This window comes from Heterodontus francisci, chromosome 1 (genome assembly GCF_036365525.1).
Source record: "Heterodontus francisci isolate sHetFra1 chromosome 1, sHetFra1.hap1, whole genome shotgun sequence".
NCBI lineage: Eukaryota > Metazoa > Chordata > Chondrichthyes > Heterodontiformes > Heterodontidae > Heterodontus > Heterodontus francisci.
This window is the reverse complement of record NC_090371.1, coordinates 187,211,581-187,235,417: the sequence shown is the minus strand read 5'-3', so window position 1 is coordinate 187,235,417 and position 23,837 is coordinate 187,211,581. Positions and strand designations below refer to the sequence as shown.

The 23,837-nt window shown below is 44.1% G+C and overlaps 1 protein-coding gene across 1 annotated transcript in view; it reads right to left on the bottom strand.

The window, feature by feature from the left end:
* Positions 1-22,194, bottom strand: part of LOC137352436 (EF-hand calcium-binding domain-containing protein 14-like) — a 70,939-nt gene extending 48,745 nt beyond the window's left edge. The window contains exons 1-2 of the mRNA XM_068017906.1: positions 21,868-22,194; positions 13,843-14,024 (exon numbers count right to left, since the gene is read on the bottom strand). Of these exons, the coding sequence (XP_067874007.1) occupies positions 13,843-14,024; positions 21,868-21,986 (301 nt within the window). The 5' untranslated portion in view covers positions 21,987-22,194. The remainder of the gene's footprint in view (positions 1-13,842; positions 14,025-21,867) is intronic.
* Positions 22,195-23,837: the final 1,643 nt, after the last annotated feature.

The following is a 23,837-nucleotide window of genomic DNA, read 5'->3' as shown; positions in this document are numbered from 1 at the left end:
TTAATAAAGGATTGACCTACGAAAGGTTTTCTTCAGGGAAGAGAGCCAACACAACTATAGCAGACGGAAGACAATGGTGACCCCTTGTTTTAGTTGTGCCTCTCTCCAGATTCTCCTTCAGGCTGCAAGGGAAAGGTGGGAGCTGCTCTTTCCAGGGACGGGAGGAGGAGACCTGCCTGCCTGACCAAGCAAGCCTGGCTTCAGAGAGCAGAGGAGGTCAGCAGCAATGGGGTCATCCCAAGAACCCGGATCCACTGTCGCAAGTGGCTTAATGACCTCATCGGGCAGCAAAAGAGAATGCAATATTACTTGTTCCTTTGTTATGTGAACTATTATAAGATTCACAGGACTACAAGTAATATCCAAAGAATATGTGTGGTTTTATTACAACTTAAACTAGAACAGATGAACTGAGAGACGGCAGTATGGTCCTGGACTGAAGAAGACCTCTCCCTTGCATTCTCACTGAACTCCAAATCCTCACATGAGACACGTGAACCCCAACAGTGTTACGACCTGGTGAGAAAGGGGTCTAGTGTTCCCTCTCAGCCTTCACCTGGTCTTACTGTAACAGGGTTTAATTTTAAACACACCGTTTAAAGCTCCCCCTTGATGAATCCTTGTTCACTGCTTTCCAATTATAATGCAAAGAAACCAGCACAAACGGGTTTTCTTAGGTTTAAAGAAGAAAGGTTGAAATTTATTAAACTTAAACTCTAATTCATTTAATGCCTGCAAATACATGATGGGCCCACGCTAGCATGCATACGTGATGCACACATGCAGATAGAAACAAAAAAGAGCACAAGAAAATGGAACGTGGAAAAGCTTGAGGCAATCTCTGAAGAGAGTTTTTATGTTATGGTTCTTCGAGCTCACTGTAGAGTCCTTGATTGTAGGTAGATCTTGCTCTTGGTTGGAGCCCAGTATTCTTCTTAAACCTTGTTCGCTGTAGGAGACGTTTCTCTCTTGGGGTTCATATGTCTTCAGTGGATTTGGTGTTCCGTAAGAAAGCGAGGGACAGCCAGACAGGTGAGGTCTTCTTCAGTCCAGGAGCATACTGCAGTCTGTCAGTTCAAACTGTTTGTACAATTAAGAAAAAACAGGTTGCCAAGCAGGCTAGTCATGTGACTAGCTGGTCTGACCATGTCTGTTTGTGGATTTGGCCATCGCAGCAGTCATCCTGAAATTTGAGCTCCCTCACCTTCACTGTCTGGTGCTCAAAGTCCATTGTGAGTTCAACTGGATAAGGAAGTAGCCCCTTTGTCCCCACAAGCACTGTCTGTTAATATGCAAATGTCTTTCCAGCCAAGGGCCTGGTGATTTTTTTTTTTTTAAAACAAGCCTTTTCTTCACTTCAGTAACAGTTTTCAAATCAATGTTCATAAGACAAAATTAATGTGCCTCATTCTTGGCAGGTGGGGGTGTCTGCGTGACAACAGCTACTACAGGAGCATATCTACACATGTCTCACTCTGTTGGGCTACACCCACAACTCGCTGGTCATATGTGATACAACAACACTTCTTCCGGTGATCTTCACTTACATCCTCTTAAGGTGGTCCCACAACATTCCCCTTATTTCCAAAGATAAAAACATAAGTAGAATATACAATTATGTGGTTTGGACTAACTATCCATGATTAAAATATATTATTTACAAATAAACAAGTTTAACACGCTGTAGAATGTAGAGGTTTGCTTATTCATCCCAATCTTGTTATCTCTTCCCAGAGCTGAGCTCATCTGAGACTCTGGTGACTTGGAACTCTGGTTAGCATGTTATACCTTTGTGCTCGTTGCCTCTGTACATTCACCTTCAGAGAGTTTGTCTTTGAACATGTCCGCAATGCCACAGGGCTGTCACATGTAGTGTTGCCGTACAGCTGACTTCGGTTCCGTCTGAGAAAAGTATCATTGGGTGTCTGCACCTCGTATGATCTGGGCTGGTTGCATGTCCTAGCAACCTCTGCAGGATACCAAGTTCCCGATGCATGATTGAGGACTCTGACTTCCTGTCCTACTCGCAATCAAGCCAATTCTGGCCCTGCTTACCTGTCATATGATGCCTTCATCTTCCCTTATTTCGAAAGCTTAGAAAAATTATGACTGGCAACATTACCAATGACCAGCAATCCCTCTGGCCTACGGGTACTTGCTGCAATGAACTGAAGCCTGAGGAGAGACCCCCGATCATTCACCTCTTCGTGTCTAGATTGCCAGCCTTTGTGTTGTCCTTTACATGGACCGATCTGATACACTCGACCTGGATATTTTCTACCATCTTCGATGTGTTACTGACTTCATATATTGTGACAATTCTTAAACCTTGGCATGCTGAAAGTCCTGCGACAGGTGGTCCAATATAAAACATTTGTTGTAGTCATTCGGAGCTCCCATAGCTACAGTACAAGGTTATCATTTCAATGCACTTGATTGGCGAACCATTGTAGGCAGTCAGCCTAGCCATGATGGGTTATACCATAGATTCCCATTTCTTTAAGTACATGTCCTTCAGTATATGAATGGACAGAATATTTGTACTTGCTCTGGTGTCAATTTTCACTCTGCGTTTATGCTTGCACTCTTCTGTGGACATATAATCCCGATCATGGCGAATGCCTCAGATTGTGTAATAGCATTGACAAGTTGATCCAAATTAACTATGTGAAATGCTTGCTTACTGAGTGTACATTCTTCATCCATGGCCCCCTGGCAATCTGTCTCTCTGTTGACCTGATGTACCTGCTTGTGCTTTTGTTGTGTGTTAGCAAACCTTTTGTTATGTTTGCCATCTTGTCCTGCAGACCTTCTCTCTGCATGTGATCTGCCACCACTCCTGTGTGCAGTATCTGAGTTTGGCCTTCTGCGCTGCCTTGCTCAATGTTCTCACATGCCAGAAACTTTGCACTAGTCCTGGTATTCCGAACAATTGCAAATTAGGTGAGTCAGGCCACAATTGCTACAAGGCTTAACAGACTTCTGAGCCTTGGTTATCATACCAATTGTTGTAGCCGCCCCCAACGATTGTAACAGCTGGTGCACTGCCATGATGGTTTCAAATTTCCTTCTATCATCGAGTATTGCATCTATGCTTTACTCTTTCTTCTTTTCCAGCAGATCTTTTTGAAAGGCCTCTAGTGGGGTAGACGCAATTATAGTTCTACAACCTGTTCCATTCTTGAGTTTTGTCTCCACACCTTGCAACAAACTAGTTAATGTCTCATCTTGCCTTTGCTGGTAAGTCATAAGTTCAACCCTATATACTCAGAAATTTAGCTTTATCTTCAGTTGATCCTCCAGGAATGCCCATAGCTTGCTAGGGTCTTTCTGATCCTCAGCTGACAATCCTGATGGGTTGATCCATTGCAGGCTCACTTTGCCCAGACCTTGATTTTTACAACTTATTACTCTGGTTCACTTACTTCTTGATCCAGGAAACACAGTTCCATCCATTGTTGAAACAGTTTAAACTCAGACGCTATGTCCAATGCCATCCAATCCATAACTGGATACCTGAAAGCAGTTTTCTGCATGGTCCTTTTTAAAAATATAAATATAGGCTATTCCACAGGTTTTCTGGTCTCACAGCTTTCTGTTTCCGTTTTTTTAAGAGGGGTTCGTTTTTGCAGGCCTGGCCCATTACGAGTGAGAGACAACACCTTTGTTTGCACAGCTTGTTTTTTTTTTAATGTGAGATAACAGCTTTCTTTGCTTACACAGCTCATTCATTTTTTTTTTTAAACAGATAGCATTTTTTTCCTCTCTGCAGAGAGCTGCAGCTGGCAGCACCAGCAGCTGCCACAACCAGCCTTTTCCTTTGTGCTGGACCTCCAGTGGCGCCGTTCAGCTCTTCCCACTTTTTTGGCTTAGGCCCCACCCATGATGCAGAAAAATAACAGGAAAACTAAAGCGGTTATGGCAGTATCTACTTCTTTTCAAATTTTTCGACACACTGTGAGATTAGTTCCAAGCTCCAATCCCCAGGCAAATTGCTTACTGTACTCAGAGTTTCAACACCACCTGGGGTCCTGTCTTCAGTCCTAGCTCACTGCACTGTTGTGGGATCTTCTGCCAACTGCTCTGTGTTCTTCAGAAAAAATCAAACATTGCCACCATGTAATATTTGGTGGTCTTCAGAAAAATATATCCCAAATGTTGCCACCATGCCATATTATTTGTTCCTTTGGTATGTGAACTATTAAGATTCACAGGACTACAAGTAACATCCAAAGAATATGTGGGTTTTTACTATAAATTAAACTAGAACAATATATACACAGCTACTATAGGAGTACATCTACATAGATCTCACTCTGTCGAGCTACACCCGCAACTCCCTGTTCATGTATGATGTGACATCACTTCCACCGGTGACCTTCACTTACAGCCTCTTAAGGTGGCCCCACAATAGTGAGTGCCTCATTAACACTTGACCTCTTGGGCCTTGCATTTGTCAGAGCGAGGGGATGCATTGGTTGGAGATGGAGTGCCCACCCAGTTGCGGGTGAAGGGTCAAGGCATAAAGGCATGCTGCTTGAGGCATGGCTAAATAGCACTGAAAGGCACCTGTCTGTCATTGAAGACCCCCACAAGTCCCTGGAAAGGAGCAGCATACAGGAGACACATGTGTGCCTCCATTACTGCCACAACATAGGTCTTGGGCTTGACCCCACTGGGAGATCAACAACATTCATCTTTGTGTCTTCAGGAGAAGATAACACACAATCAAGACAGCAACCCAAGACAGGCAGTGGGCTGCCAAATCTCCATGTCCTGAGACCGAGGGAGAGGAGGCCATGGAGCTGGCAAGGCCACAAGACAGACGCTCTGTAGTGGACAGAGAGACAAGCGGGCCTTCCCAAGATAGTGAGCAAGCTCATCATGGAACACAAGGGTGCATCTGCAGTTATGGAGCCAGGTTGCTCATGTGGCAACCGTTGCCTACAGAAAGCTCCAACATAGGGGTGGTTGGAGTGTTGGGAGGGGAGGCCCTTACTACTTCAGTGTCTGTGTTCTCTCATGCAGGACATCAACAAAGGGCCACAGAGACTATGGGAGAGCCTGCCACATCTGAGGAGGAGGAGGGAGCCTCAGGGTGCACAGTCACCTACCATATGAATTAGGAATAGGCCATTCGTCCCATTGAGCCTGCTCTGCCATTCAATAAGATCATGGCTGATCCGTTAGTGTCTCAAATTCCACACTCCCATCTACCCCCAATAATCTTTGATTCCCTTGCCTATCTACCTATCTATCAACCTCTGCCTTAAAAATATTCAATGACCACACCCCCCTCCCCCCACCACCACCTTCGGTGGAAGAGAATCCAAAGTTGCACAACCCTCAGAGAAAAGATTTCTCCTTGTCGTTGTATTAAAAGGGAGACCCCTAATTTTTAAACAGTTCCCCCTTGTTCTGGACTCACCCACAAGAGGAAATATCCTTTCCACATCCACCTTTTAGGATCTTATATACTTCAATCAAGTCTCCCCTCACTCTTCTAAACTCCAGTAAAAACAAGCCCAGTCTGTCCAACTTTCCTCATAAGACAACCCGTCCATTCCAGGAATCAATCTAGTAAACCTCATACTTCCACACCCTCCACCAGCAGAGATTGCTCACATCGGTGGGTAGGTGCTCATGGTTAGATTTGGTCACACAATCTGGTGAACACAGCACAGACACGCCCAAGCAGCTGACGGAGGCTGTGACAGCCCAGGCCTTTGACAGTCAGAGGACTGTGGGAGGCCAGGCCCATGCCGAGCTCCAGGCTTGTGATGTGCCTCTGATGTTGCCAGCATCATGGGAAATGCTGCAGCGAAAGGTCAGCCGACATCTGGCAGAGATGCCAAAGGCTATGCGTGTCCAGCTGCGGACGATGGAGGAGTCCATCCTGCCTAGAGTGCTGCAGTTTGAACATATGAATTAGGAGACATAGGCCACTCGGCCTTCGAGCCTGCTTCGCCATTTGATTAGATCATGGCTGATCTAAATGTAGCCTCAACTCCACTTTCCTGTTTGCCTCCCATAACCCTTGACTCCCTTGTCCATCAATAATCTATCTAACTCAGCCTTGAATATATTCAATGACCCAGCCTCTACTGCTCTCTGAGGAAGTGAATTCTACAGACTAACAACCCTCTGAGAGGAAAAAAATTCTCCTCATTTCCATCTTAAACAGGAGACTCCTTATTTTTAAACTGCGTCCCCTAGCTCTAGTCTCATCCATAACTGGAAACAGCCTTCCAGCATCCACTCTGTCAAGTCCCCTCAGGATCTTATACGTTTCAATATGATCACCTCTCATGCTTCTAAACTCCAATGGATACAGGCCCAACCTGTTCAACCTTTCCTCATAAGATAACCCCTTCATTCCAGGAACCAGTCGAGTGAACCTTCTCTGAACTGTTTCTACTGCAATTTTATCCTTTCTTAAGTAAGGAGACCAAAACTGTACACAGTACTCCAGATGCCATCTATCTAAGACCCTGTGCAGCTATAGCAAAACTTCCCTAATAAAGGCCAGCTTGGGTCTGCAAATGAAACCCGACCCGAGCCCGACAGAACCACATCCAATCCCGAGACCAACCCAGCCAGAGTCCTTTCATTTTTTCCCGCGCCCGACCCGACCCAAACATCAGCTAACCTACCTTCCGTTTTTCACTTTGTTGCTGATATACACAAGCTTAAAAAAACTAACAAAAGCACTTTTCAAGCCCAAAACATACATTAACATTGGAGACACTTACCGGAGGTAGTGACACAGCCGACCCGAGCCCGAATGCCGGACCTGGAAGTGCGACCCGACCCGAACCCGACACGTTGTTGGGTCCCGTCGGGCTCGGGTCAGGTAGCCATGCTCTATTCCCTACTTTTATATTCTATTCCCCTTGCAATAAACAACAATATTCCATTTGTCTTCCTAATCCCTTGCTATACCTGCATAGGAACTTTTTGTTATTCATGTACCAGGATACCCAGATCCCTCTGTACCGCAGAGTTCTGCAGTTTCTCTCTATTTAAATAATATTCTGCTTTTCTATTCTTTCTGCCAAAGTGGACAAGTGCACATTTTCCCACATTACACTTCATCTGCCAAATTTTTGCCCACTCACTTAACCTATCTATATTTCTTTGTAGACTCTTTATGTCCTCCTCAAAACTTACTCTCCTATCTATCTTTGTCATCTGCAAATTTAGCAACCACACATTTGGTCCTTTCATCCAAGTCATTGATGTAGATTGTAAATAGTTGAGGCCCCAGCACTAATCCCTGTGGCACTCCACTAGTCACATCCTGCCAACCTGAAAATGACACATTTATCCCTCCAGTCTGCTTCCTGATAGCTAACCAATCCTCTACCCGTGCTATGTAACCCCCCCTACACCATGAACTCTTATTTTGTGTCGTAATCTTTGATGTGGCATCTTATCCAAGTCTCTGACTCGTGAATGAGCGGTGCCCTCCACTGAGAGATTGGTGGCTCTGACGAGCAGCCACATCCATCAGAGCACTCAGTGTCTGCAGGATATTCCTGCAGATCTGCATACCCTCATCTTGATCGTCAGCTCAAGGCAACTGTGGTAAGGTGAGAGGGGGACAAGGTGCCACCCTATTAGGTCAGCAGGGATGCACAAGTTTTTCTTACAAGGGAAGAGGAGTAGCTGCCTCCTGCAGTGGGTGGCTCCTCTCTGGGTGCTCGTGGTGTGGGCAGCAGGTCCGCAGCACATCTGCCAGTGACGCCAGGTCCTCCTTCATCCCTGATGACAGAGGGTGCTACTCCTTCTGTGCAGGAGACCCTCAGTATGCCAGGGCCCCCCAGGCCTCAGGCAACGAGAGGACGACCGCCAAGGTCATCCGAAGCCAAGGCGCAGCAAGGTCAGCAACCTGCCTTTACTTTAGCAAGGGGAGCACCACAAAGGAGTACACGCAAAAGAATATAGAAGAGCATTTAGAAGCACTCAGGATTCACAGTTGAATGTCCAATGTAAATAGAAAGGGTAGCATTTGTTATTAGGGATAATAAAGATAAGCTTCTGTCTCATCAGGTTGATAGGTAAATTGGCCATTATAAATTGTCACTAGTGTAGGTAGGTGGTAGGGAAATATAGGGACAGGTGGGGATGTTTGGTGGGAATGTGGGATTAGTGTAGGATTAGTGTAAATGGGTGGTTGATGTTCGGCACAGACTCGGTGGGCCGAAGGGCCTGTTTCAGTGCTGTATCTCTAATCTAATCTAATTTATAGCGATATTTCAACCCTGCCTCTGTCAGGGGGCTCGAGGCGAGGGATCCTGTTGCAAGGGGTCAAGTCTTGAGCCTTGCCATTTGAGTGCTGTGCACCTGCGTGCTGGGTGATGGCTTACTAAAGAAAAGAGAGTGACAACAGGGCTGCATACAGGTAAGTCTTTATTGGTCAACCTGCAACCAGCAGTAAGGATCAAAGGAAACACGAATGTATAAGGGCATCACGAGTTTCCCTTGCACCTCTCTCACGTCGTCTTTCCTGTTGGCCCTGGGGTCCTTCATCTGGCGATGGTTGGCCAGCTTCCTCCTCCGCATCCTCATCGTCCGAGGAGGCATCACGCTCCTCGCTATCCTCATTGTTCAATGCTCCTCCCTCTGTAGTGACAGGTTGTGCAGTGGACAGCGGACCACCATGATATGTGAGGTCCTCGCTGCATCATACTGAAGGGTTCCACTGGCACCTGAATCTCATCTGTGGCAGGTATTGTACCTGTCCTCTGCATCTGAGCGTGGGTTGCTCACAGGCGTCAGAAGCCATGTCCTCAGTGGGTAGCCCTCGTTTCCAAGGATCCATCCCTGAAGGGAGGCTGGAAAGGCTCTGGCGCCTGGGACTGTCTTAAAATGTAGGCATCGAGGCAACTTCCCAGGAAGCGTGCACAGACCTGCAGGATCCGTTTATGGAGATCGCAGACAAATTGTACATTGAGGGAGTGGAAGCCCATCCTGTTGAAGACGACCACTGGCTGGTGTGCAGGAGCCTTGATGGCCAATGCATGCAGTCGATGAGCTCCTGCACCTGGGGGAGTCCGGCGATAGGCCCAAACCCAATGTGCCTCTCAGTTTGAGAGTTGGGATCCGTGCGAAAGTGCAAATAGTCAGCAGCCCTCCTGAAAAGGACATTGGTGAACTCCCTGATGCACCAATGGGCTGCTGAGTGTGAGATGCCACACATGTCCCCAGCGCATCCCTGGAATGATCTAGAGGCATAGAAGTTCAGCACCACGGTGACCTTCAGGACCACTGGCAATGGATTTCCACCAAGTCCCCTGGGGCTCAGCTCACTCTGCATCATAGCGCATAGGTCAGTGACGTCCTCCCTCGAGAGGCAGAGTCTGCATTAGCACTACCTCTCAGACATCTGAACCTTGACCGGGAGACCCTTTCTGAAGGGTAGCTTCTTCTGCATGGGGGAGGCTGCTGGTTTTGCCCTCTGCACCCTTCTCCACTGTCTGGAGGCCGATATTGACTCTCCTGTGGGCTTACAGGTTGTTGCTATGCCACTGCTGGTGCCTGCGCTACCCTCCTGCTCTTTTTCACCTCCTCCTCAACAGGGTCCCAAAGCCTGGATGAATGAGGCCCATGACAGGTGGCCTCTTCCTATGTGCAAGGCCTTCATTGTCAATGCAGCCTCCCTCCCCACTCCCCACTTCTCACCTCTGCTGAGGTGGCACTTGCCTGTTGCCTCTCGGTATGGCTCCCTCACAGTGCTGGCAACCTTTCTCCCACTCCTCACCAAGTTCCCAATGCTCTCCCTTCTCCACCCTGCCTGGCAATTGATGCTGCCTCTCTTGATGGCCACCCTTCGTAGCCAGCAGTGAGCTCCTGCCTCCATGTTGCCTCCCTCAAGCAAGCGAGATTCTGAAGCCCCGTGATTCCCAAGCATTATTAGTAAGATTGAAAGCTGAGAATAAAATCTCTTGTCAATAGTTCTCTTAAGTATCTTAATTACCTGCCTGCCACTTCAATGCCAGATCTCCGCCCTTCAGGTTTGCTCCCTTCAATAAAATTAGAGGGGACGTCATGATGTTGGACTTCTGGTCCGACGCCTCCGGTTCTGGTTTTATGCTCCTCCCCCCTGCCCCCATCTCCGTTCCTGTCTCCAAGGGCTTATTAAAATTCAGCACAGGGAATTGTAATGCACCCTGTCGAAAACTTCACTTAAAATGATGTTAACAGTTTTAAAGATGCAAATTCATGCTATTTCAGTTATCAATGCCAACAGATTGAACTATCGCCACTATTTCAGACAATTCTGCAAATTGTTTCTATTTAAATTTCATAATCATTGTTCTCCTTATTAGAAACTTATGGTCAAAATAATTCTACAAATACAGGCCTAGAAAATGGGTTACATTTGTTTTCGGGTACAGGACTGCAATTTGCAATATGCTGGCTTAGTTCCAATGTAGGTTGGGAACACATAATTTTGGTGCTCCTGCCTTATTTTCCTGATTGTAGCATGGCCCTGAGTGGATCCTGCACTGCACTTTTCTCTGTAATGCTGCCGGTGACCTCTGCACACCGCAGGGGGCCGAAGGGGCTGAATAGCATTGCGAGCAAACCACATACTCCAGGCAGCCTTCCCTTTTTAAAGGTGCAGTCCCTAGAACAGGAAAGGTGCACTCATGGAGTGAAGGCTACTGGATAATCACTGTGGAAGACTCAGGCTGAAAGGAGATGTCGCAATGTGGCAGGGAGAGGGCTCCCTGATTCAGTGAGGCCACCCTTGAGGCACTGGTGAGACAAGCGGAAGTCAGGAGAGATCCATATTTCTGCCATGGAGAAAGAAGCCTTCGACAAGGGAATGGGAGCAGGTGGCAGTTACTGCACAGAGTGTCACTCCCGAGGACATGGTACAGTGCAAAAAAAGGTTTAATGAATTAATAAATAAATGAAACTGGAGAAATGGTGATCTTAGAATATAAACATTTCTTACTATTAAGTTCCATTATTGAAGAAGACAAATTTAAAGATTTAATAAGGTATTACATATAATATAGAAAGAAACAATTGATATGATGAGTCAGGAATAAAACACAGATGAAGTTTGGGGTAAAATGAAAACAGAAATGCTGGAAATACTCAGCAGGTCAAGCAGCATCTGCAGAGAGAGAAACAGAGCAGGGTTTAAAGGAACAGCGCTGTGTTAACTAGGAATAAGCAGCTAACTGATAGACAATGATTGCAGCTCAGATCAGTTCATCACACTTTCAGCTACAATGTCTTTTAACATTCAAACAGTTAAATGCATTCTGCTTATGGACTTCAAACAGCCAATTATATTGTAAATTTAAATTTAGTAAAGAACTAATGAGATAGTTATCACTTTTCTATTGTTAAAAATGTAGGGGATATATTTTCTTTTTTTTTTGCAAAAGTTGAGCTTTTAAGATTAAAATTGGTAAACAGAAGAAAATCCAGACCTTAAAGGCCTGAATTCTTTTAAATCTTTTAACATTAAAAGTTCATAGTTCAGCTTGCACTTCATCACACTAAGCGGTACATGCAGAAGAGGTTAAACTTCATGGAGATAATTTTCAACTTAACTGCTTGGGCAATCACCTGACAGTGAATCACCCACCACTGCAGAGCCCACCCATTGAAACCAATGATTTGAATACTGGATGGATTCCACTCTGCCAGGATTACTGAAGTTGAAATTGACCCCCACATCTGCCTGTTGACCTCAGGTTTTTTTTGCAGTCGATCAAAACATATATATTTGGCAAAGTTACATTGCAAAATTGAGTCACACAAATGTAAATGAAACTGTGAGATCAAATTATTTCCTATTAAGGACTGCAATTGGTACCATTTAAAAGAAAGATTTCACTGGCGTATTGTTAAAGTTACCATGACATGTTAGTAAACAGTAACTTCACCTCTATCATTGCACAGGAAGAGCAGCAAAAGTTGACCAAATAAACTATTAAATTTTTATAAACAACAAAACTAAACAGTAAGTAATAAAGAAGGAGGTTATGAAAAAAGGTTATATGCTCTTAAAGCAGACAAAATACCTAGCCCAGTTAATTTATATCCACAAGTCTTACAGTAAATGGAAAATTGCATGTGAAGTTTAACTGACTTTTTGTATATACATTCGAGAGATGTGAGGATTTCAAAGTAAGTAATGTAACACTATTATTAAAAAGGGGTTGAGATGGAATTGTAAGTTATAGATCAATAAGTATAACATGCTGTAGTAGAAGTTTTTGAAATGGTTTTGAGAGATCTAATGGAAAATTGGAAAACAGATATAATGGATTCAGGAAAGAAAGGTTATGTTTAAATAACTTTTCAAATATACTAACAACATGGTGGACAGGAAGTTGCAGTTAATTATATACTTGGATCTTTAGATAGATTTTCACAAGTGGTGATTAGTTTATATATTTGCCTACATAGCAAGCCATATATTAAACAAACCCTCTACTTTCTAGCCCAAAAAAAGGTGATACTGTATAAAGTGAAGGGCTAAAGAGTGTAGAGGTTCAGTACTGTACTTGCCTATTGTATTTGTCACATTGGGCCAGCCACCAGCTCCACTTAGTCCTATTTTAACTGTTTAACAGTGATATAAATCTATCATCTTTTGTGTAAATATGGCTCAATGGCTAAAGTAAGGAATCACAGAATAGAAGGTAAGGTTTGACACTGCATTGTACACTGTCTTAAAAACAGGAAATGGAATATCATAAATTTAAGCTGGAGAAAGATTATTAGGATACCATATGGATTCATCTTGGGACCCTTGTTGTTTCTAATATACCAGCAGATCCCATGTGGCGTTGTCCATGGTGGGTCAGAGGATATGCTGTTTTATAATAGGGATATTATGCAATGTAATGTTGTCCATAGTCCCTCATCCATTATGATGTCACAACATTTGTTGCCTTGGTTTCAAGAACAAGCTAGATTGGAATGTGGTGAGAATAAGAGAATTGTTGTTATTGGTGGTTGTCACCTGAGCTGGCTTAAATCACTTTAATGACAATGACAAAAAGGAAACATAATCAGAAAGAAATACAGAGGCTCTTGCCTTTGGGAGAATAGGTGACTAGGGTTATGTAAAAATTGGGTTTGTTTTTATTGGAGGAGTGGAAACTTTGAGGAGATTTAATTGGAGCTCTCAAGATTATTAGATCAATTGACAAATTGTTTACTGTAATGAAGCGTACAAATATAAATTTAAAAAAATAATTGGAAGGGAAGTCAAGTTGAATTTTTTTTTACCCAAAGGTAATAAGAGTTGCAAATTAAGTTACCAGGGGAGGTCACTGAAGTGGATAGAATATGGGTTCAAGAGACAATTGCATGTTTTTCTTTTGGAGAGATTGGATGATATGGTGAACATTGGTGAGTGAGGGTGAAAAAGGGCAATAGATTTGTTTGAGCTTAATGGCTGTTTCTCTGTTCATAAAAAAAAGTATCATAGAATTATTGAATCATGCAGGAGACCACTTGGCCCATTGTACCTGTTCAGCTCCTTGAAACAGCTATTAGCCCCACTGCCCTGCTCTTTGTCCTTAGCCTTGCAATTCTTTCCTTTTCAAGCATATATCCAATTGCATATATTCCAATATCTAATTATGTTCCATCCCAAGACAGGAAAATAAAAAAAAACAAGTTTGGTACCAAAGAAATCCTATTATGCATAAAACTGGGCTTGGAGTAGGAGATTTTTAAACCCTGAACTGAACTTTAGTCAGGCATAGATGGTGAAAGTTACTTTATCAGCACAACAATTGGAAGTAATTGGTTTGTAGCCTCCATATTATATCAGTCTTGATGCAACCTTCTCATTCTTACCTTTTTGCTTACCAATGGCTTGTTCCAGTTTTATTATCTCTATTTCCCAGTGTTGCTTCAGTACATACAGAAACAAAAATACTTGGGACATGAAGAGGATAAAGATGAAGAAACTATGACAAATCCACTGTGGCTGACACCATGCAGAACATGTGTCAGCTCTGCTTGTAGTATATTTTTTCCTACAATATAAAAAAGTTTTTGATTACAATACATTCACGTAAGTTACATTCAATCATGCTGTGCACATGGCGTACTATACATGGTACATTGTGGTGATGGGTTTTATTGAGTGGCTTAGGTTGGCAACATCCCTGAAGATTGCTGGTGGTGTTGTAGTGTACTGCTATGCTATGCTTGCCCACTGTGTCACTGTATGATGGTACACACCAACATCACAACCAGTCTTCAGGGATGTTGATAATGCAAGTATAACAAGTGGGATATCAGGTGAAGGAATTGTACAAGATTCCAATGCACACCTGGCCAGCCTCCCATCTATCTTTCATAAATTTGTGCTCATTCAAACCTCTGCTGTCTGTACTCTAATCCTCATCAAGTCCCTCTCATCATCCCTATTCTTGTTGACCTACATTTGTTTCCAGTTCACCAAAGCCTTGATTTTAAAATTCTCATCCTTGTGTTCAAATCCCTCCATGACCTCATCCCTCACTGTCCTGGTAGCCTCCTCCAACCTTACAAACTTCCAATAACTTTGTATTCTTCCAACTCTAGTCTCTTGTGCATTCCACACTTCCTTCGCTACATCATTTGCAGCTCTACTTTCGGTTGTCTAGGCCCTGATATCTGGATTTCCTTCCCTAAACTCCTCTGTCTTTCCACTTCTCTCTCCTTTAAGGCACTCCTTAATATCTACCTTTTTGACTAAGCTTTTAGTAACACATCCTAATATCTCCTTCTTTGACTCATTTTCAATTTTTGTCTGACTGTACTCCTATGAAGAGCCCTGGGGCATTTTATTACTTAAAAGACTATATAAGAACATAAGAAATAGGAGCAGGAGTAGGCCATTTGGCCCCTCAAGCCTGCCCCGCCATTCAATAAGATCATAGCTGATCTGCCCCAGACCTCAACTCCTCTTTCATGCCAGCTCCTCATAGCCCTCAACTCCCCGATATTTCAAAAATCTATCTACCTCCTCTTTAAATACTTTGTGATCTCGCCTCCACAAATCTCTGGGGTAGAGAATTCCAGACATTCACTACTCTCAGAAGAAATTCCTTCGCATCTCAGTTTTAAATGAATGTCCCCTTATTCTGTAACTACGTCCCCTAATTCGAGATTCCCCCACTAGTGGAAACATCTTCTCAACATCTACCCTGTCAAGCCCCCTCAGAATCTTGTACGTTTCAATAAGATCACCCCTCATTCTTCTAAACTCTATCGAATAAAGGCCTAACCTGTTTAGCCATTCTTGATAAGTCAACCTCTCCATCCCAGGAATCAGCCTAGTGAACCTCTCTTGAACTGCCTCCAATGCCAGTATATCCTTTCTTAAATACGGGACCAAAACTGTACACAGTACTCCAGGTGCGGCCTCACCAACACCCTGTACAGTTGCAACAAGACTTCCCTATTTTTAAACCCCAACCCCCTCGCAACAAAGGCCAAAATTCCATTTGCCTTCTTAATTGCTTGCTGCACCTGCATGCTAACTTTTTGTGCTTCATGCAGAAGAACAACTAGATCCCTCTGTGCTGCACTTTTTTTGGAGTCTTTCTCCATTTAAAGAACAGTCTGCCTTTTGATTCTTCCTACCAAAGTGCATGACCTCTCACCTTCCTACATTATACTCTATCTGCCAGGTTTTTGCCCACTCACTCAACCTATCTATATTCCCTTGCAGTTTCCTTATGTCCTCATCACAACCTGCCTTCCCACCTAATTTTGTATCGTCAGCAAATTTGGATACATACACTCTGCCCCCTCCTCCAAGTCATTAATATAGATAGTAAATAATTGAGGCCCTAAGACTGATCCTTGTGGCACTCCACTAGTTACATCTTTCCATCCTGAAAAAGACCCATTAATCCCGATTCTCTGTCTTCTGTGAGTTAACCAATCCTCAATCCATGCTAATACATTACCCCCAATACAGTGAGCTCCAATCTTGTGTAATAATCTTTTATGTGGCACCTTATCGAATGCCTTCTGGAAATCCAAATACACTACATCTACCGGTTCCCCTTTATAAACTCTGCTTGTTATATCCTCAAAGAACTGTAGCAAATTTGTCAAACATGATTTCCCTTTCACAAAACCATGTTGACTCTGTCTGATTGCATTAAGCTTTTCAAAATGGCCTATTTCTTCCTTCATAACGGACTTCAGCATTTTCTCAACAACCGATGTTAGGCTGATTGACCTATAGTTTCCTGCTTTTTGTTTCCCTCCTTTCTTGAACAGGGGCATCACATTAGCGTTTTTCCAATCCGCTGGGACCCTCCTGGAATCCAGTGAATTCTGGAATATTTTGACCAATGCCTCCACTATCTCTGCAGCCACTTCCCTTAAAACCCTTGGATGCAGGCCATTAGGTCCTGGCGTCTTTAGTCCCATTAGTTTGTCAAATACTTTGTCCCTTGTGATAGAGACTGTTACAAACACTTTCCTCCCATTAGCTGTTTGTTTATCCAATATCTGTGGGATGTTTATAGTGTCCTCCACCATGCAGACAGATGCAAAATATTGGTTTAAATTATGTGCCATTTCCCTGTTCCCCGTTATTAATTCTCCAGTCGCATCCTCCAAGGGTCCCACACTCACTTTAGCTACTCTCTTTTTATATACCCATAGAGGCTCTTGCTGTTTGTTTTTATATTTCTTGCCAATTTACTTTCATAATCAATTTTCTCCCTCTTTATTAGCTTTTTAGTCATCCACTGTTGCAAGTTGTTGTTATAATAAGGTAATTGGAATTGCATAATCTGGCTAGTTCAGAGTGCTTATTATTCTTTTCAAAATACTAAATTCTCAATGTTGTTTCAATATTAAACACAAAGAGATGGGTTCTGAAGAAGAACATGTAATTAACCACTGAAATATACTTATTCATTTTGTGAAGGAATCCATGAGCTAATCAAAACAATTTTTATAAGTAGAGTCATAGAGTTATACAGCACAGAAACAGGCCCTTTGGCCCATCGTGTCTGTGCCGGCCATCAAGCACCTAACTATTCTAATCCCATTTTCCAGCACTTGGCCCGTAGCCTGGTATGCTATGGTGTTTCAAGTGCTCATCTAAATACTTCTTAAATGTTGTGAGGATTTAGTTTAGTTATACAGCACTGAAACAGGCCCTTCGGCCCACCGAGTCTGTGCCGACCATCAACCACCCATTTTATACTAATCCTACACTAATTCCACATTCCTACCTGTCCCTATATTTCCCTACCACCTACCTATACTAGGGGCAATTTATAATGGCCAATTAACCTATCAACCAGCAAGTCTTTGGCATGTGGGAGGAAACCGGAGCACCCAGAGGAAAGCCACGCAGACACAGGGAGAACTTGCAAACTCCACACAGGCAATACCCAGAATTGAACCCGGGTCGCTGGAGCTGTGAGGCTGCGGTGCTAACCACTGCGCCGCCTCTACCACCACTTCAGGCAGTGCGTTCCAGATTCCAACCATCCTCTGGGTGAAATTTTTTTCCCTCAAATCCCCTCTAAACCTCCTTCCCCTTACCTTAAATCCATGCCCCCAGTTATTGACCCCTCTGCTAAGGGAAAAGGTCTCTTCCTATCTAACCTAGCAATGCCCCTCATAGTTTTGTGTACCTCAATCATGTCCCCCCCTCAGCCTTCTCTGCTCGAATGAAAACAACCCGAGCCTTTTCAGTCTCTCTTCAAAGCTGATATGCTCCAGCCCAGGCAACATCCTGGTGAATCTCCTCTGCACCCTCTCCAGTGCAATCACATCCTTCCTATAGTGTGATGCCCAGAACCGTACACAGTACTCCAGCTGTGGCCGAACTAGCGTTTTATACAGCTCCATCATAACCTCCCTGCTCTTATATTTTATGCCTCGGCTAATAAAGGCAAGTATCCCATATGCCTTTCTAACCACCTTATCTACCTGTGTTGCTGCCTTCAGTGATCTATGGACAAGTACACCAAGGTCCCTCTGACCTTCTGTACTTGCTACGGTCATACCATCCATTGTATATTCCCTTGCCTTGTTAGTCCTCCCAAAATGCATCATCTCACACTTCTCACGATTAAATTCCATTTGCCACTGCCCCGCCCATCTTACCAGCCCACCTATATCGTCCTGTAATCTAAAGCTTTCCTCCTCACTATTTACGACACCGTCAATTTTCATGTCATCTGTGAACTTACTTATCATACCTCCTATATTCACATCTAAATCATTAATGTACATGACAAACAGCAAGGGTCCCAGCACCGATCCCTGTGATACACCACTGGTCACAGGCTTACACTCGCAAAAACAACCCTCGACCATTACCCTCTGTTTCCCGCCACTAAGCCAATTTTGGATCCAATTTTCCAAATTGCCCTGGATCCCATGGGCTCTTACCTTCTTAACCAATCTCCCATGTGGGACCTAATCAAAAGCCTTACTGAAGTCCATGTAGACTACATCAACTGCTTTACCCTCATCTACACATCTAGTCACCTCCTCGAAAAATTAAATCAAGTTCATTGTACACCATCTTCCCCTGACAAAACCGTGCTGACTATCTCTGATTATTCCCTGCCTCTCCAAGTGGAGATTAATCCTGTCCCTCAGAATTTTTTCCAATAGTTTCCCGACCACTGATGTTAGACTCACCGGCCTGTAATTACCTGGTTTATCCCCGCTACCTTTCTTGAATAATGGTACCACATTCACTGTCCTCCAGTCCTCTGGCAGCTCTCCCCTGACCAGAGAGGATTTGTAAATTTGTGTCAGATCCCCTGCTATCTCCTCCCTTGCCGAAAATAACAGCCTGGGATACATCTCATCTGGCCCTGGGGAGTTATCCATTTTTAAGCCTGTTAAAACATCTAATACTTCCTCCCTTTCAATGCTAATATGTTCAAGTATATCACAATCCCCTCCCTGATCTCTACACCTACATCGTCCTTTTCCATAGTGAACACAGATGAAAAGTAATCATTTACAACCTTACCTATGTCCTCCAGCGCCACACACAGATTGCCACTTTGGTCCCTACTCTTTCCCTGGCCATTCTCTTGCCCTTAATATACTTATGAAGCACCTTAGCATTTTCCTTCATCTTGCCCGCCAATGTTTTTTTTTTTAAAAAGAGTTAAATGCAGCACAGAAACAGGCCATTTGGCTCATCAACTTTGCACCAATATTTTTCTTTACAATGAACTATTAAGATCGATTAACTTTCCTGCACACTCCTCATAACCTTTAATATTCCTCCAGATACCCCCAGTATAATTCGGGTGATTCTGTGCTGCATCCTCTCCAAGGCCAATATATCCTTCCTGAGATCCTGGAACCGAATGCTGCACACCAGATAGCGTCTAACCAGAGCGCTATGCAACTGAAATACGACTTCTAACCCCTTGTATTCCAGCCCCCATGAGGTAAAGCTCAACATTCCACTAGCCTTTTTAAATTATTTTTTTGTGCACTAACTTTCTCCACTTTGACTTAAAAATCTCTCTATTCATCTACAGTTTCTGGCTTCTCACCATTTAGAAAATACTTTGATCTATCTTTCTTAGGGCTTTCCTACATTGAACTCCATTTTCCACAGTTTTGTCCACTCACTTAATTTATCAACATCCTTTTGAAACCTTCTGAAAAGTTGAAATATAATGCAACAGTTTGTGGTAATAACACCCTTCCAGTCCTCATCCAGTCTTGAAAAGACTGCTACAAAATATATAGCTGATTTTCAATCTGGAACCCAAAGACTCTAGGGAGGCTCTGAAGAGATTCCAAGTTATGGAATACCTAGAGTTGTGCATATACAGCATTTTGAGAATTCTGTATTTGTTACAGCAATATTGTTTACTTTGTTGTATACTAACGAAAAAGCTCCTGCAATGAACACAATGTCTCCCTTCGGGTAACCAGGGCTGGAAATCCTAGAAATGTGTTGATATTTTGCAGATGGGGGTTTAAACATAAAATTCAATATAAAGTACACTAATCCACTGTAATCTAATGAGCCTGATGAAAGTTCTGATGCATGGTGAAGGACTTGCAGGGCTATGGAGATCGAGCCAGGGAGTGGAACTGACAGTATAGCTTTGTGGCGAGTCAGCATGGACTTAATAGGCCGAATGGCCTCCTTCTGTGATGTAAATCACTCTCTGACTCTAACATCATTGACCTGAAACATTGGCTCTGATATTTACAGTGAGGTGAGGTAGGGAGGATTCAGGTGAAGCTGGAAACAGCAAAAGAATCCAGTCCTGCAGATCTTATCAGGAGGGGGAGATAGTTCAACAGTTGGGAACAGGGAAATCAGCAATCAGGAGAGGGTGGGTAGGTCAGCAGTCAGTGGGGGTGGGGGGGAACATGAGACCAAAAATCAGAATGGAGTGAGGTCAGCAATCGAGCAGAGGGGGAGTGAGGTCGGTAATCGGGGAAAGGGGGAGTGAGGTCGGCAATCGTGGGGGGGGGGGACGAAGAGAGTGAGATCAGTAATCGAGTGGGTGAGGAGTGAGGTTGACAGTAGAGGAGGGGAGTGAGGTCAGCAATTGAGCAGGGGGAGTGAGGTTGGCAATCAGGGAGTGGGGGAAGTGAGGTTAGCAGTCGGGAGCCCATATGTCAGCAATCAGGAGGGCTGGTGGGGGTGTAGGCTGGAGATTGCAGCCTGGGGGGAGCATTCCTGCTTCTCCTGGATCACAAGGAGTGCTAAAACAGCCACTTATGTTGGTGAGCTCACAGCTCTCTCCTCTGTTCCACTGTCAGATTTCCCAACTCCTGGGAAACCTGCACAGGACCAATTAAGTTCAAATCAGGCTCCCATTTGCACTGTCAGAGCCTGGTTTAAATATGTTAATTGAGTGTCCCACCTTTCTACAACAGGACACTCAGACTCCCTGGTACCATTTTGACACTGGAGCACAGTGCTTGGGGTCACGATCCATGCGTTTTACTTTTTAACACCCCCAAACCTTTTGCTGCTCATTGTTGGGGAGGGTAACCTGGGGATTACTATCAAGGCTCATAACTGTGGCTCAGTTAGTAGCACTGTTACATCTAAGTCAGATGATTGTGGTTTCAGGTCCCACTCTAGACTTCAGCACAAAAATCAAGGCTGACAATCCAGTGCAGTACTGAGGGAGTGCTGCACTGTCAGAGCTGCTGTCTTTCAGATGAGATGTTAAACTGAGGCCTGCCCTCTGAAGTGCATGTAATGAATCCCATGGTAGTGTTTAAAAGAATAGCAGTGGAGTTATCCCTGGTGTCCCGGCTGATAATTATTCCTCAATCAATATCACAAGAACAGATTATTTGGTCACTATCACATTGATGTTTGTGGGAGCTTGCTGTGCACACATTGGCTGCCGCATTTCCTACATTACAACAGTGACTACAAAAATACTTCATTAGCTGCAAAGTGTCCGGTGGGAGTGAAAGGCGCTATATAAATGCAAGACTTTCTTTCTCCACAGCTGCCGCGGAGTGCGATTCAGCATTTTTGGGCTTCATTTCAGATTTGCAGCATCCACGGTATTTGTTTTTCTTGGAACAAGCCTGGTCAGTTTGGAGCGTACATCTTTGTGTTGTATATTCCTGGGTGGGTGAAATAAACTCACCAGTTTTACCAGTACATTTAATTCCTACAACAGGTACATTGGCACACAAGACTCCAAAACAAAAGGGTGAAGCCGAGACTGGGCCAAGTTTAACACCGCCGGAATTTAATTCAGATCTCACCGTGGTCAAATGACCTGGTTGCTCGTTCAGTTTTTCTGGTATAACTGAACTGCCAAAACAAAATAAAGTTGTTTTGAAAAGCATTTGTTACTCGGGTGGCCGAATAACGCGGCTCAGCCTTACCCGTCCTTCACTGAGCGAGTGTCCATCAAAGACATTTTCATCTTGTTGACCTCCTCCGTCTCGCAGTCCGAATCATCGTCCAGGAGGATATATTTCTCCTTTTTCTTCAGATCTGGCATTGCGGTTTCAGGGCAGCGATCAGAAATTCCTCTTCCGACCGCAAATAAACCTTCAAGCAGCCGCCACTCGCACTTCCAGCAGGTTTTGCCCACAGTGACCCGGGGAGGATAAGCGGGGAAGAGAAACTTGCTCAGTTCCCAAACACTAAGTGAAGTTCTGCAATAATTACCTGCAGACTCCACCCATTCATCCAGGACAGGCCTTCTTCCAGCCTGCAGTCAATCAATGACGTACCCGAAAGGTGGGTGCATTATAATGGAATAGAACTGCTTTTATTTTCATTGGGTTCAAGGAGCCCAGCGAGGTTTTCACTTGAACTGACTTGCACCCATTCCAAAAAAGAGATTATTTTTGATTCCGTCTTTGCACTTGCAGACTTTCAGTTCAAGAACAAGAAAATGTACCTGAGCAAATGTACTTAAAGAAACAAGTGGAAACAAAAGTGGGTGTTAATGGGTGGAAGAGAGTAGGCGTCGATTTTAACCCAGGTCAAACCAGGGGTGTATTTAATTTGTACAGATAGGATCCTGGTAGTATTTTAACCGGGGCCTGAGCAGAGAAGCAATAGCTTCACAGTCAAGTTAAAGCAGATCTACAGGCAAGAAGAGGCCCTCTGAGGGAAATGTAAAACCTTCCTGTGTGGGGCTATGAGGAGCGCGGGTGTACCTCTAAGGCCCACCAGGAATGTCGCAGCCTACCCTGGTTCAGACTTTCCCCCTTTCTGCAAAATCCTTCCCAAACACTCTCCCTGCCACTTAAATGAAAGTTGGCAGAGCCAATGTTTGTCCAATCTTTGCATGTGAGAAGTGAACCAGCGGTATTTAAATTGAGTCTGGCAGCCTGAAACCCTTGGGAATAAAATCGATGCCAGTGTGGGAGATACATTCAACTCACATCCACTAGTTCTGCACCTGAAAAGGAGAGAGGAGCAGCTCTTTGATGTCCAAAGCCCGCCTGATGTAATTCCCCACAAATAGGACTGTAGCAAGTTGGGATTCTAGCCTTTTTCAGGCATTTGGGTGGCTCATCCATTTGCAGGCCGACCTGCATATCGGATCTGAGGTGCGGCCGAACTGCTTCCCCCACCAAATTTTTAACAGCTGGTGAAAAATTAGCGGCTGTCAGTTGAATATCTCCCCTATGACATCATGCCCTAGACCCAGCTGAGCTTGCATCTAGAGTTGAATATAATGGTGCAAATGGGTTTAGACCCGTGAAATAGGTACTATTGGCACTTGAGATTTGGGCAGATCTTAAAGCAATGCAAACCACAATGGAACTGACTCACATCTGAAGGTGAACATTGGCTCCCAAAGGACTTATGATCAGACACACATATGGCCAGTTAGTACATGTTTGCCAGAGTGAACAACACCCTCATCTGAATTAATTTCTCAAATGCTTTTTTTTTTTGGCCAGGACATGAAGAACTAAGCAGAAAATGATTTGTCAAATTTAAAGTAAGAACGTTTGCACAAACGTTCATGAACCTAAACCAGTCAGCATTCTGGGTAAGTGAGCAGTTTCTTTTTTGGGCCTCCTTATCTCGAGAGACAATGGATACGCGCCTGGAGGTGGTCAGTGGTTTGTGAAGCAGCGCCTGGAGTGGCTATAAAGGCCAATTCTGGAGTGACAGGCTCTTCCACAGGTGCTGCAGAGAAATTTGTTTGTTGGGGCTGTTGCACAGTTGGCTCTCCCCTTGCGCCTCTGTCTTTTTTCCTGCCAACTACTAAGTCTCTTCGACTCGCCACAATTTAGCCCTGTCTTTATGGCTGCCCGCCAGCTCAGGCGAATGCCAGAGTGAGCAGTACAACAGTCTAATTAATGTGGTCTAACATCAAGGCTCATTT